Raw genomic sequence first — 14,052 nt, forward strand, 5'->3', positions numbered from 1 at the left:
CGTTTAATTAACCTGTTTTACTCTTTTTACCCCCACAGAAGGTGGACTCGGGTTATATGTTTTCACCCACGTCTGTTTGTCTGTGAACAGGATATCTCAAAGTTGTGAATGGATTTGGACAAAATTTGGTGCACAGGTAGGTTGGATGTGTGACAAGGACAAATTGATTCAATTTTGGTGAAGATCCGGATACGATTAAAAAAAATTTTTTAAAGTGATATTTCACCATTGAGTGATCGGCTCAAATACGATACACTGTACTGTATGGCATGACATTTCAAAATTTGTGGATGAATTATGAGAAAACTAAGTGGAGGAGTTGGTTGGGTGACAGCCAATTAGATTTTGGTTCAGGTCCGAATCCAGATCCGGCCTATCAATGGGATACAAAACGTAAACTATTCAGCCTGGTGTAGGTATACTCTCTACCGAATGCCAGTCTGGTGCAAAGATTATAATGGTTTCCCTTTGTTGTCAAAGATGGCCGTTCACATGTGACACATGAAAAACCTGGGAATTTGTATTTGTTTACAGCATAGGAGCTGCTGCCCAGAATACAAGGACCCTGAGATAACAAGCAGCGTAACCTGGTATCAAGGGATATCCAAGAAGACCAGACTACTTGCTGACAGTTTAGGCAGGAATAAGGAATTTGGCCAGTGTGCCGGTGTCTCTTCTTCACGAAAAATACGACGGGATCTTTCATGTACACCAACTACTGGTGCTGGCAGACAGGTCCTCCAGCTTAATGTCCTACCGATGGAGGGCACACACATATTGATGCATCGCCCGACAACTGAATCACTGGAGTGACGGTTTATAGCTCGGTCGAGGCTTGAATCTTGGCAAGACAGCTCACAGGTGAGTGCGCAGTCTTCAAAGATGTTCTGCCAGCCCACAAGAATCATAGAAAAGTCCAGAACACATCAAACCAACATCAGTTTGAAATCCAGTCATGATGCATGTGTGTATATATGCATGCGTGTATGAGTTTAAGTGTGTTTGTGTGTGTATATATATGTGTGTGTGTGTGTGTGTGTGTGTGTGTGTGTGTGTGTGTGTATATGCATGCGTGTATGTGTATGTTTGTGTGTGTATATATGCATGTGTGTGTGTATGTATGCATGTGTGTGTGTGTGTGTGTATGTATGTTTGTTGCCAAATTTATGCGGTCGGTCCTCACAGTCTCCTCTGGCTTTTCCATGTATACTCAAGGCTTTCCTCCAGGGCTTTCCTCCAGGGCTTTCCTCGTACGCATGTGAGCAAGCTCCTCCATGAATTGGCCTCTTTGGCATTCTCATCTGAACCAGGGGCACATGATGTGGTGAAATCAAGTATTAATCGGATAATCCCATATACTATACATGTTTGTCCATTGCCTACCAAGGCCCTTCCAATTCGGATTAAAGTACACTGATGTATTACAAAGACATCATTATAGATAAATCAACACTGTATGAGTTTTGAATCTGGAATTGATGTTTGATTATAGGGTGAGCATTAGTCCGTGGAGAGTGGCCTGTTCAAGTGAAATACTTTCTTGGTTTTGTCCAAATGTCTCAAATTTGACTCAACCTAACTCCATCAGATGAAACAGTCGTTTCACATCGACAGAAGTGTCACGGTGAAATATCAATATTTACAGCAGTACAACCAATAATGTACAGCAGAACTGTGCAGCCTCAAGCAACCCATGGTGGACCAAATAAAGCTACAGATTACTGACATTCAGTCATTTCCACCAAATTAATTAAATAATACATCACTTAATTTCACGTCTCACATCTTCAGTTATTTTTCCCCCTGAGCGTGTATCAAGAAAGAGGAAGCTCAAATCACTCGCTACTTTTGCACACCGTACTTTCCCTACTCTGTTCCCCATCGCATTGCTCCAAGTTCTTGGTTCACAGTTTTCGCTGAAAAGTCGGCACGAAAAAACTACCGAGCTGAGAGAATCTCTTCGTGAAGTAAATCGATGCAAGAAGAGTAGATTTTGAACTTGACACAAAAATTTAAGAAACTGCATTTGGCTGACCTGTAAAGTTTATTCTTGAACGAAATGCGTTTCGTACGAAACTGCCACATGCACAAGTAAGAACAAGAAACAAATAAATTAAGTAATAAATTAATTATAAAAAATTTCAAACAAACAAACAGTACAGCCAAAACACACATGGTCTGATGGTGCGACATACTAGAATCACCTAGTAAATAAGTTATGTACATCAGCATAAAATCATAATGCCAAGAGAAACGAGCCACGATGTCTCAACACCGATTAATGTGCAAAATACGGATATGAAAAAGGTGATTTTCAATCCAAAGGTAAGCGCGGACAGTGGGAATTCGAGCAAGAGTTGTGACGGGTCTGATCTGGGTGGTCTTGGTGCACCAAGCACGTAATTCAAAGAGTTAGACGTCAAACAAAACGCAAAAGCATCTCAGGCCACGGTCTGTCTGCGATATATACGACACCTTGAATTGTGTTCATTTTTTGCTCCCGGCTCCTATATAACGGAAAAAAATTACCGGCGGAGCGACAAGCACCAACACTAAATGTGGGGTTCCATGGGAAAAGGGAGAGGGATGGGGATACAGAGGTGTGGGGTTTGAAACCCAGGGTGCACAGAGAGATAGGGTATCAGCAGGAGCAGGATGCCTCGTTCACTGGCGGTTCCTTTGGCTTTTCCAAATTGATGTCAATCACTGAGATTTAGAAGTCAAGGAAAACGGAGCAAAAATGGATTTCGACAAAGGACCATGACACAATAATGATTTGTTTTTAATTTGACCACAAACACATCCATAAACAAAAAGGCCTATAAGTATTAGAAGGTAAAAGGTTTATCGTCTGCACAATGTGTTGGCTCTTAAAAGAGCTATTTATATCTATCTTCTTATCTTATTATTATTAAATATATTTTATGTATATAAAAGAAAGTTTTTGTTTGTTTGTTTGTTTGCACGCGCTAATCTCCTGAACGGTGATAGATAGGAGGAAACCTCTGAAACAAAAAATGTCGGGACGGGCCTCGGGAAGGCTATAGGCTAGGTGGCGAGGCCGGTCGAGGCCCAACTCGGCCGGGCTGGGCCCATTTCGCAATTAAAAGCTCAGCTGCATTATAGTAGTCAATCTTCTACGGCCGCGGGTAAAAGCTGAATTATAGTAGTAAATTCATTCAAAAAGAACTAAAAATGTCAGGACGGGCCCCGGGAAGGTTATAGGCTAGGTGGCGAGGCCGGTCGAGGCTGCCTCGGCCGGGCTGGGGCCATTTCGCAATTAAAAGCTCAGCTGCATTACAGTAGTCAATCTTCTACGGCCGCGAGCAAAAGCTGAATTATCGTAGTAAATTCATTCAAAAAGAAACCGGGCAACGCCGGGTGCATTCTGCTAGTTCTTTATAATTAGAACTAGAATGGCACTCTTCGACGTCACGATGTCGACTGATATGCCTCCGCCCACATTATTACGTCATTATAATTATTGTATCAAGTTTGATTTAAATCCATTCAGCTGTGCCCAAGTGAACACATTTTTACCTGACATGACCTCTGACCTATTGACCCCAAAATGTAATCAGTTAATCTTTACATTATACATACCTTTTTTTGGGGGGGGGATACTGAATCGAGGCTCGTGAAAAAGCTAAACATACCTGTACCAAGTTTTAATTTAAACCCTTTCAGCTGTTCTCAAGTTATAGACCGATTACAGACTTTGACCTTTGATCTCTTGACCCCAAAATCTAACCATTTCATCTTTACATCATTCTACATAAGTGGACCAAATTTGGTCAGAATCCCATCACTGGTTCACAAGTTATGGCGGTAACAGTATTTTTTTACCTAACATGACCTCTGACCTTTGGCCTTTGACCACGTGATCCCAAAATCTAATCAGTTACCTCATGAATCAATCTTTGCCTCATGAAACATACCTGCACCAAGTTTTACTAAGATCCCTTTAGCCTTTCTCAAGTTATCGCGGTAACGAGAACCTATAACAGACGGACGGATGGACAACCTGCAAACATAAGGCCTCCGCCGACGAATAAAAAATGGGCCTCAACGTTTCGGGCAGCATGATCCACCCATCGACAGGAGGAAGTAACTGGAACGAATGGGATGCATTGTTTATAAGAACTGGACACTCCCATTGGCTGGTTGTTGTGGGGTGCTGATTGGTTGTTCATTGTGTGTTGCTGATTGGCTGGTGTAGTTTTGCTCATCATGATCCAATGTCCTCAATGTTTTAATACTTATGTTGGTAGGTGTCTGCTTGTTAATGAGGGAGAGCCAGATATCGCTAATGGGTAGCCCGCTTTCTTGGGGGGCCGTGTGATGTAGATGTATCTGGGAATCTAGCAAAGCACATACCTAAGATCCTTCAACCACTTGTCAGAAAGACAAGTTATCAACAAGACAACACCACGTTATCAACTCAGAACATTTCATTCAGCACATCGAGCACTTTGACATTCTCCCCTCCGACACCCTCATCAATTTCGACGTAGAATCACTTTTTACCAGCATCTCTGTTCCAGAGACCTGCTCCATCATCAAACATCGTTTACAAGAAGACTCCACCCTTCAGCATCATACCGGTCTATCAGCAGATCAAATTTATGACCTCCTTACGTGTCTCAATTCTACATCTTTCAAATGGCGCGACTCGTTCTGCCAACAAAAGAAAGGTGTGGCTATGGGTTCTTAACTCTCATACATAGTAACAAACTTCTTAATGGAAAACTTTGAGTGCTCAGCCCTCCTCTCGGCGCCATTTCAACTCAAGCTCTGGCTACGTTATCTCGATGACATCTTGTTATATGGCAACAAGACAAGAGTGATCTCAAGACGTTCAGCACCTTAACAATCAGCACTGAGACATTAACTTCACCATGGAAGTCGAGCAACAACAGTCAATTTCTTTTCTTGACGTCCTCATTACCAAGTCTCCCTTATGACAAGCCCTCTCACAACATTATACAGGAAGCCAACTCACATGGGCCGCTACCTCAACTACCGCTCTTCTCATCATCCTTAAACTATCCAGTCCATGAGCAGGACTCTCATTCGTCGCGCTTACACTATCAGCGACAAGTATAACCTGCATTGACAACTACGCCGCATCACTACTACCCTTGAATTCAACGGTTATCCTGCCCACAAGATCATCACCAACACCGGAAACGAGAGCATGTGTTATTCTCCCCTTCATTAGACGTACATCACACCACATTCAGCACATTCTTGAGACTGCCAACATAGCAGCACGCCATCGCTCGATACACAAGCTCAAATCTATTCTTCACACACATAAGGACAGAAGATCTCCTAACCACCATCCAGGTATTTACTGCATCACTTGCGAGGGAAACTGGCAGGACTTTCTGAGAGACCATCAAACACATAATAGACGAGGTGAAAGGGGAAACTGGCAGGACTTTCTGAGAGACCATCAAACACATAATAGACGAGGTGAAAGGGGAAAAATCAGCTACAAGAAAACGGGCTACCCATTAGCGATATCTGGCTATCCTTCATTAACAAGCAGACACCTACCAACACATAGACGACAATGGACCATGATGAGCAAAACCACACTGGCCAATCAGCAACACACATTCAACAACCAATCAGCATCCCACAACACCCAGTTCTTATAAGCTCTGCATCCCATTCAGTCCGGTTACTTCCTCCTGTTGATGAGCAGGGTGTACTGCCAGAAACATTGAGGCCTACCTTTATTTTATTTTTTTTAAGAAGATAAATAGTTCTAAAAAGCTAAATAGAAGATTATAGCTCTTTTAAGAGCCGACACATGGTGCAAACCGTAAACCTTTTACTTTATTGTTATTCCACCATGGAAACTTTTAACAGTACCTACGAGTATTATTATTACAGCCTGGTGTGGGCTTAGCAGTTAGGGTGCCGGCTTGGGATCCCAGGATCCTGGGTTCGAATCCCGGTCGATCGCTGAATTAACGCCAGGTGGGTTGACTCAGCCTGCCATCCTTAGAAGGTCGGCAAATTGAGTACCAGATACTGGTAATTCCCAGTGTGTCGCAAGAGGGGACCAACATGGTTGGCGGCAGGAAGGGCATCTGGCTGTAAAACATTGCTTCAAAAAGGGGGCCACTGTGCCCAAAAAAGGCCAACCACTGCTCTTCAGGGAAAAATGGCCTCTAAAGGTGGTTCGTTTCGTTCTATAAGTATTATTCTTGATTGTAATAAAAAATTTGAACCCAAGTTTCTGCGATGTTGTTCCCAGAGGGAGGGGGCTAAAGGCTCATGACTGGTTGTGAACATTTCCATAACTGAAAATTTACCCTGGACAGGTTGCTGCTCAATTAGAGCAGGAATTTAATACTTACCCAGCGTATTGACACACGCTGGGTCTCTAAAGGATCCTGGGTCGCGCGACCCTCTGGCTCCGCCCTTGATGACGACGGGCGGGCACGCCTTTCTTCCCCAACCCAAGCACATGTTCAATGGCGGCAATTGTAGTTGGCAATGCGAATGGCAATTGACGAAAGGGGAAATGGAGGTTTTGGGATTGGGAATGAAGGATGAAGGGAATCTATCTTTTTCACTTGGTGCAATGGAGTGTCATTCTAATGGAAGACAAGGCCTTACCCTAAAACACATAATAAGGATATAAACTACTGAACTCCTCTTTAAAAGGGTAATGTAGCATAGTAAACACTCCGAAGCTTAGCAACATTCCCATCTAAACCCTTTGCTCACAAATAATCCCATGTGGAATTCAGTCTCAAATTCCACATGTTTTACCATTGTCTACTAATGACCTCGTAGTTTTTGCAAAAAGTATACGAATGACTCTTCATGCCTTTGTTCTGCACTGCACAACAGCATGGACATGACACGACACAGACACCGCCCAGGCACACTCGGGCACTGCCGACCAATGGGCGACGAATGCTTTGTCCCATCTTTACAAGCTGACCCGGTGTCCTGTATGTTATAGGTACGTCCAGTTTCATACTTTCCCGGGACGCCATCTGTGTCTGTGGTCGTGACGTGTTGTGTCCGTGTGCGTTGTGCTGTTACCATGTTGTGTCATGCTGTGTTGGTGTTGATGCCCTGCCCCAGTGGAGAGGGATTGTGGAGGGATGGTGGAGGGTAGGTGTGGGGTGGTCATGGGTATTGTTAGTTAGGGTGACGGTTGATGGGGGATTGCGGAGGGGGGTGTTGGATGGTGTTATAGCTTCGGGTGACGGCTGTTTCTTCCGCTTAATCATGAGGGTGGCATCCTCTCTCAATCGTGGTGGATAACCACAACATCTAGTCTTCTCTGTTGTTTCATACAAGCGCTCTGTAAAATGTTCCAAGCACAAAAGCAAACATCTTGTAGACCCAATCCATACTCGGGTATTTCGGACAAACCTCGTACCATTTCTGGCAACGCTCGAATCTTTCCAGCCATTGTAGTGGGGCAGCTTAGCACCGAATTTCAAAGGGATGGGGACATGCCGGATAAAAGCACCAAAATTTTATCAGGCAATCTTCAGGGTCCCAGCTATGATTATATAACCGGCGCCAAGCGATACGACCACTCTTATTTGAATTTTTTTTTTTTTTGTGAAAATATTTTTTGAAAATTTTGGAAACATTTTTTTTTTGGTTTTTGGAAAAGAAATGTTTTTATTGCAGAAATGAATCTTTTCCGAACATTTTGGTGTAATTGTTTTTAAAATCGAACTTCTAGAAGTATTTTAAAACAATATTTGAAAATTAGGTGTCTCGGGTGCATTTCCTCAATTTGGAAAATTTCTTGGAAATTTCTTTGAAATTTTTTTTTGTTTGTTTTTGGAAAAGAAATGTTTTTATTGCAGAAATGAGAATCTTTTCCGAACATTTTGGTGTAATTGTTTTTAAAATCAAACATCTAGAAGTATTTTAAAACAATATTTGAAAATTAGGTGTCTTGGGTGCATTTCCTCAATTTGGAAATGGTTCTTGCAGAGTTTTGTGGTTCTTGCACAAGGATACCAATGAGGTCTGACTTCTTTCCTTGGCGCAGTTTTCCTCTTTCAGATAGAGAAGGGGGGTGCGGATGATTTTCATGCTGGAAGAAGGTTCCCATATCTGTATCCCTGTTCTGAGCAACTATGTACAGACGAGAGAAGAGGGACACATCATCTTTCAACAGGGAAACATCCTCTGACTGCTTCCTCTTCCCCTTGGATGGTGACCTGAAGAGAGGCAATGAGTTCCTCTTCACAGGCTCATGGATGAACTGCCTTCGTTCAGTGATGATAGCCTTGTTGTAGCTGTCGTACTGAGCCTTTCCCACTTCTTCTATGGTATGCACAGTGTTGGCCACAGATTCTTCAATCACATGCCGCGTGTCGAGTGCAATCAGCTCGCTTCCTTCATCTAGGAACGGGTTGCTCATCTCGTTGATAACTTGAATAAGGCCCAGTGTTTGCTCGTGAAATGTCTTCTGCGCAGACAGACCTTCTTCGTGGTGCTGGCGTTCATCTTCTGAGATGGCAGTGTACTCCCGCTCAAACTCAGTGAGAATGCGTGCCTGCTCAGGTCCGGCGATCATCCACTTCTTGAAGGCTGGTGGGTTTTCAGTCAGGCCGACTGCTCCTCCAGGGCCCTTCACAAGCTCATTATTTTGTTCATGGGATTGGTTGATCGGAATGCTGGAGAACCTTCTGGCTGTCTTCTGAACAACCCAGTTGCCTCTGACAATAAACTCCTCTTCGATTGTTGGAGGGAGGCTCTCCATGTCGCGGATGTGGATCGGGACCCATCTGGCATAATTATGGTGGTCAAGTGCGAAGAACCATGGTGCCAGGGCTTTCAGAGACTCGACATACAGGGGAAAGTCTCTTTCTCTGTGAGCGCGAACGAAGGTGAGTCCCAGGAGCTCAATCCTCAGGATGGTGTCCCAGTACTGAAAGGTTGGACTCTTCGTGATCATGCTTTGTTTCCAGTCCTCTTCTGTCCTATCTTCAGTTGCTGCACCAGCAGCTCCCTTCAGGTAGGCATCATTTTGCAGCTTGGAGAGTGCCAGAGCGCTGACTTGGTGGGCATGCCTGGTTCTCGTCAGGTGTGATGCCTTCAGGAAGGATTCAGCTGTGCCAGCAGAGGCTATGCCTGCCTGGTTTATTGCTGTCGCCCATCCAGATCCGTCTAGGTAGTCTCCAAGTGTCTTCCACACCGCCATCTCCAGGTGGAGTCTGCCGAACATGACAACATACTGGTCTTCACCGTGTGTGGTAGGCCAGTGCCACTGAATGAACTTGGCAAGCGCATACAGCGGAGCATCCATTGCTATTATTGGAATCTGTCCAGGGTTCAGGAACTGTGTAGATTCACGGATGACATCCATTCCATGCTTGATCATTGCAAGTGTGGCTGCCTTCTCATTGAAGAGAGGCAGAAGTTGAGTGATGGCAGCTTCTACTTCTTGAGCAGGACTGTTTTGAAATGAGGCATGGTAGGCGGACCAGGCTATACAATCTCCCTTGACCACCTCTTTTGCCATGCAACATATAGCAACATATAGCAGATATAATTTCAACATATAGCAGATTTAATATAATATGCATGTAATTAAATAAAATATATATAAATGTCTATTGTGCATGCATCTTGCTGTTCGGATCGTTTGGCGCCGGTTCTAGAATTGAAGCTTAGATGCTGAGGAAATGCACCCGAGACATCTAATTTTCAAATATTGTTTTAAAATACTTCTAGATGTTCGATTTTAAAAACAATTACACCAAAATGTTCGGAAAAGATTCTCATTTCTGCAATAAAAACATTTCTTTTCCAAAAACCAAAAAAAAAAAAATTCCCACCAAATTTCCAAGAAATTTTCCAAATTGAGGAAATGCACCCGAGACACCTAATTTTCAAATATTGTTTTAAAATACTTCTAGATGTTCGATTTTAAAAACAATTACACCAAAATGTTCGGAAAAGATTCTCATTTCTGCAATAAAAACATTTCTTTTCCAAAAAAAAAAAAAAAATATTTCCACAGTTTTCAAAAAAGAATTTCACAAATAGAAAATAAAAATTCAAATAAGAGTGGTCGTATCGCTTGGCGCCGGTTATAGAATCATAGCTGGGACCCTGAAGATTGCCTGATAAAATTTTGGTGCTTTTATCCGGCATGTCCCCATCCACTACCTAAGCTGCCTAGCTATTGGTGTAGCATTAAACCATCTCGGTTTGTATTACTACAACCACCAAGGATACATCGACCTGAAATTCGAAAATTAATCACTGTTTCGGTTAAATTGTACCGTAATATAACCTGTAGACAATACGGAAGTGGCGGTCGACTTCATGGTGTGACGTCACAGCTAATCATGAAGAAGATTTCGACTTTTAATTGCGAAATTACTGACTTCATAAATTGGAAAAAGACATCCTATATTTTGTAGTTTATCAAGGGAGAGATTAGCGTCAAGGTGGTCTGAGCAATTGGGTTTCCCTTTTAACGTCCCCTCTAAAGGATGGCATACCAATTGGTTAATTCCTTTATAAATTTCCTCCTCCAATTTCCTAACAATCCTCCTCCATTTCTCATCCTGCCTGAAAAAGCACGATGGTGACAGGTCTAAGTTAGGTCTGGAATTGAACCCAGATTAGATAGCTCAAAGGTGAGTGCGCTACCTCTGAGCTACCCTGTGGGCTCAGCTTCTGAAATGACAAACACAAAGGACCAAGTCATCACCTGAGGAAGCATCATTTTATGATTCCAAATACATTTTAGAATGAACTTCATGCCATGAAAATAAACTCTCTGGAAGGATACTGTCTTCCTTGCTTTTCTCCTCGGCATTTTCCATCCCTGGCAAGGTGGCTGCAACACGCCTGAAGAGCTACGACAGGTGGGTGAGTTTACAATTTTGGATTTGTCATACCATTTTAAAAACCACATCACATAAATGTACTGTCAAATATGTCAATATTCCTTCAGTAAAAAGTGTAAAAGAGAAGGAAAGAAAAAAATAAGCTTATGAAACAAATCACAACATGAGTCAAACATTAACAATCACGATGCTTGTTCACACCCCTCCTGCACCCCTCGCACCTCCTCCCCAAAGAATCCCCCCCCCCCCCTCTCCTCCCACCTGCCCCTCACCATCCAATCCTCCTCCCTTTCTCATCCTCAGATGAAGTTAGTATCAGTGGATATTAGTATAGACAAGGGATGTGGAATTCTTTTTTTAAAGCTGTATTAAATACCATCATCGATGATGAGCTGAGACATCAACTGAATAGCCTTCATTGTGAGAGGAGGAATATGGGGACATCAGGGGGGGATCGGAGCAGCACCAATTTGTTACATGTATATATATATATGGAGGGTACCGGGGGTGGGGGTACGTGTTTTGGTTAGCCAGACTCATTCTGCCTGGAAGAGCACCATGGTGACAGTTTAGGGTCCGGTCTGGAATTGAACGTGCTATTCTAATTAAACTCGCTGAACCCAGATTCAAATATCTTTGAATATCTCGGAACCGCAAACTGCTCGGTTCTCTGAGCTGCGTTTTCTGGTTGTATCTCATCTTCTCTTCAACAAACACATTACAATATATTCAGACCATTACACCCAAGACTGCTATCAGGATAGCATTATTGTTCTACTTGGATGCAAGTTGAAGAAAATGTTGAAACCAAGGTTGGCGGTAAGTAGTACGAAAATGGGCATTCTATGGCACATCAAATTAACATTGAGGTCAATGTGAAAAAGGAGAATTAGCTCATTTTTTTCAATCTGTAAAAAGACTTGAAAATTCTACCCCTGCCTAAGGCTGACACAATTTCAGGTAGCAGGGACTAGAGACTATATATAAAGAGAGTTGCGCCATGCGCTGACCCGAGATTTCCGGTCACGTGATTTCGTGGCGCCATTTTGTGTCTAACTTCACCGTGCGTGAACGTCAGCTTGGTACGGGAATGTTGTTTATTGCCAAACAAAATGACTGGTTGTTCTGCTTTTGGTTGTTCAAACCAATCTGGGAAATATAAGATGTATAGATTTCCAAGTGATAAAGTCAGAAGACAAATTTGGGAAGCGAAAGTCAGACGAAAGAGCTGGAAAGCGATCGACTCCTCCAGACTCTGCCAGGTAGGCCCACGCCGCTTGATGATCGATGTTCAAAAGCAATTCTATCTGCTCGGTTTTTTTTTGGTTGTCTGTCCGTTGAAAACCCTTTTAAAGGGAAGCGATTTGTGTTTGTTTATAATCTTCAAGGAGCTGACCAAAAATGCATTTCCGTGGGAAGAACCCTGCTCAATTTTTTTCGGGTAGTCCTAGCGGACCGCATATTGTCATTGATTGATGAAATGTCCCGGTACAGTGACATTGCCTGGTCTGCGGTTGGGTAGTCTGCGGGCAATGTCACTGTACTTTTTCAGAGGGAATTAATTTTGATTTTATAGGGGTGGGAAACCCATGGTCCGTTTTGTTTTCAGTTGTCTGTCCGTCCATTCAAAACTTATTCCGAGGCAAGTTATTTTTTTGGTTTAAAATCTTTAGCCTAATCGGCAATCATAAAAGCAATTTTAGGGGGGGACCTGCTCAATTTTTTTGCGGGTTGTGCAGCCATCCATACGTCCAAAATTTGACGAGTTATTGTTTGCTTTGTACAGTACTCATGCGTCTTGTGGCATATTTGCTCAAATATTTCCCACCCCGGGATTTATGGCCAAATTGTAGTGATGGAAGATTTTGCACATTGGACAATCCCTATATATTGTTGCGGATATGAGATTGGCCTCCATCCATATCCGCTTGTAAATATTCCCCTATTTCCCCAATACTTCCCAACTATCCCCAATCCCCCATTCCCTAGTCCCATTTTCTGTAAACAACACTCTGTAGCCCCGACCTTCCCCTATTTCCCCCATTAAATGTCGCACCCAGGTTCACCGCATCTCACGTAGACAACTATAGGACATCTTGCTAGTTATTCTTAGTCTATGTCAGTTAAGGACTCGTTTCCATTAATTCTGACTCTTCGTTGCACCAGAATGTGATTGTATGGCACCGTTAGAAAGTTTAGGACCTCCCAATACCTCCCCGCAGCTCTTCCTCATGGTACAACAACAACAACAACAACAGCGGCGGCGGCGCGGGGAGTGTGCGTCCTCACTCCGGCTTGGTTAGCCGCCATTGAACATGTGCTCCGACGGGGTTACCACGCAGGGGCTTGCTGTCAGCTCCTCGTCAAGGGCGGAGCCCGGTAACCCCCGCACCCAATAGAAGCGGCGGACCGATTCCATCTGGGGCGGAGCTAACGAGCCGAGGGCGTGTCACTCCCCGCTGGACATGCGCAGGAAGAGGGAGGTGACGTGAGATGCGCCCACACCACGGAGAGAGAAGACGCCACCTCCAAGCGCTGAAAACCTCCCCGCATCTCTGGACTGGACCGAGCTGTATCCTGTCCCTGAGCCAAGGTGCACCTTGAGCTATCGACTGCCTGCCCTTCCTTGCCATCAATCCCTGTGTAAGTCAGTCTTGTCCCGTTTGTCTGTGGTCTGTCGGGGATAAGATAAGACTGTGTCTAAGTGCCCATCTTTTCTGTGCTTTACCTCTTACCGTGTAATCTACCCGTTTCTGCATCACCAATATTATATCCTCCTCCGGAGGTCTTGAGAACTGTACCCCTTGTGTCGTTGCATTTATCCCAGCCGTTGTGTCCTTTCCTTCATTGATTTAGCATAGCGCGACTTGGTCAACGTCGAGTGGAATCGGGCGGGATAGGGTTCTAATCGGGGAGTAACTGTGCGGACGCGGTAATATCAAACCGCTCGGTAAACTAACATCTAAAACCGCGTCTGTAACAATTGGTTGTCAGGAGTTGGATTCGGACCTGGGACTAAATTTGTTAGGCCCAAATTTTGGAACACCAATTGTACTATTAGAGTAACAATTGGTGTCGAGGAGTGAGATCGGACCCGAAGCGCGCTTCACGCGCTCGAAATTGTTAACGGCGAAATTTGATTGTGTTTTACAAAAATAAAAACCCGAATTTTGAAAGTCGCGCTATGGCG

General features: G+C 43.7%; 1 protein-coding gene across 1 annotated transcript in view; it reads right to left on the minus strand.

Moving 5' to 3' along the window:
• Positions 1–2,025: 2,025 nt before the first annotated feature.
• The window catches only part of LOC137425188 (ras-related protein Rab-6B), a 39,295-nt gene continuing 27,268 nt past the window's right edge, over positions 2,026–14,052 (minus strand). Inside the window, exons 7-8 of the mRNA XM_068113350.2 lie at positions 10,805–10,871; positions 2,026–2,706 (exon numbers count right to left, since the gene is read on the minus strand). Coding sequence (XP_067969451.1) covers positions 2,642–2,706; positions 10,805–10,871 — 132 coding nt within the window. The 3' untranslated portion in view covers positions 2,026–2,641. The remainder of the gene's footprint in view (positions 2,707–10,804; positions 10,872–14,052) is intronic.

The sequence above is a fragment of the Myxine glutinosa genome, chromosome 4 (assembly GCF_964187855.1).
Source record: "Myxine glutinosa chromosome 4, kmMyxGlut1.1, whole genome shotgun sequence".
Classification (NCBI taxonomy): Eukaryota; Metazoa; Chordata; class Myxini; order Myxiniformes; family Myxinidae; genus Myxine; species Myxine glutinosa.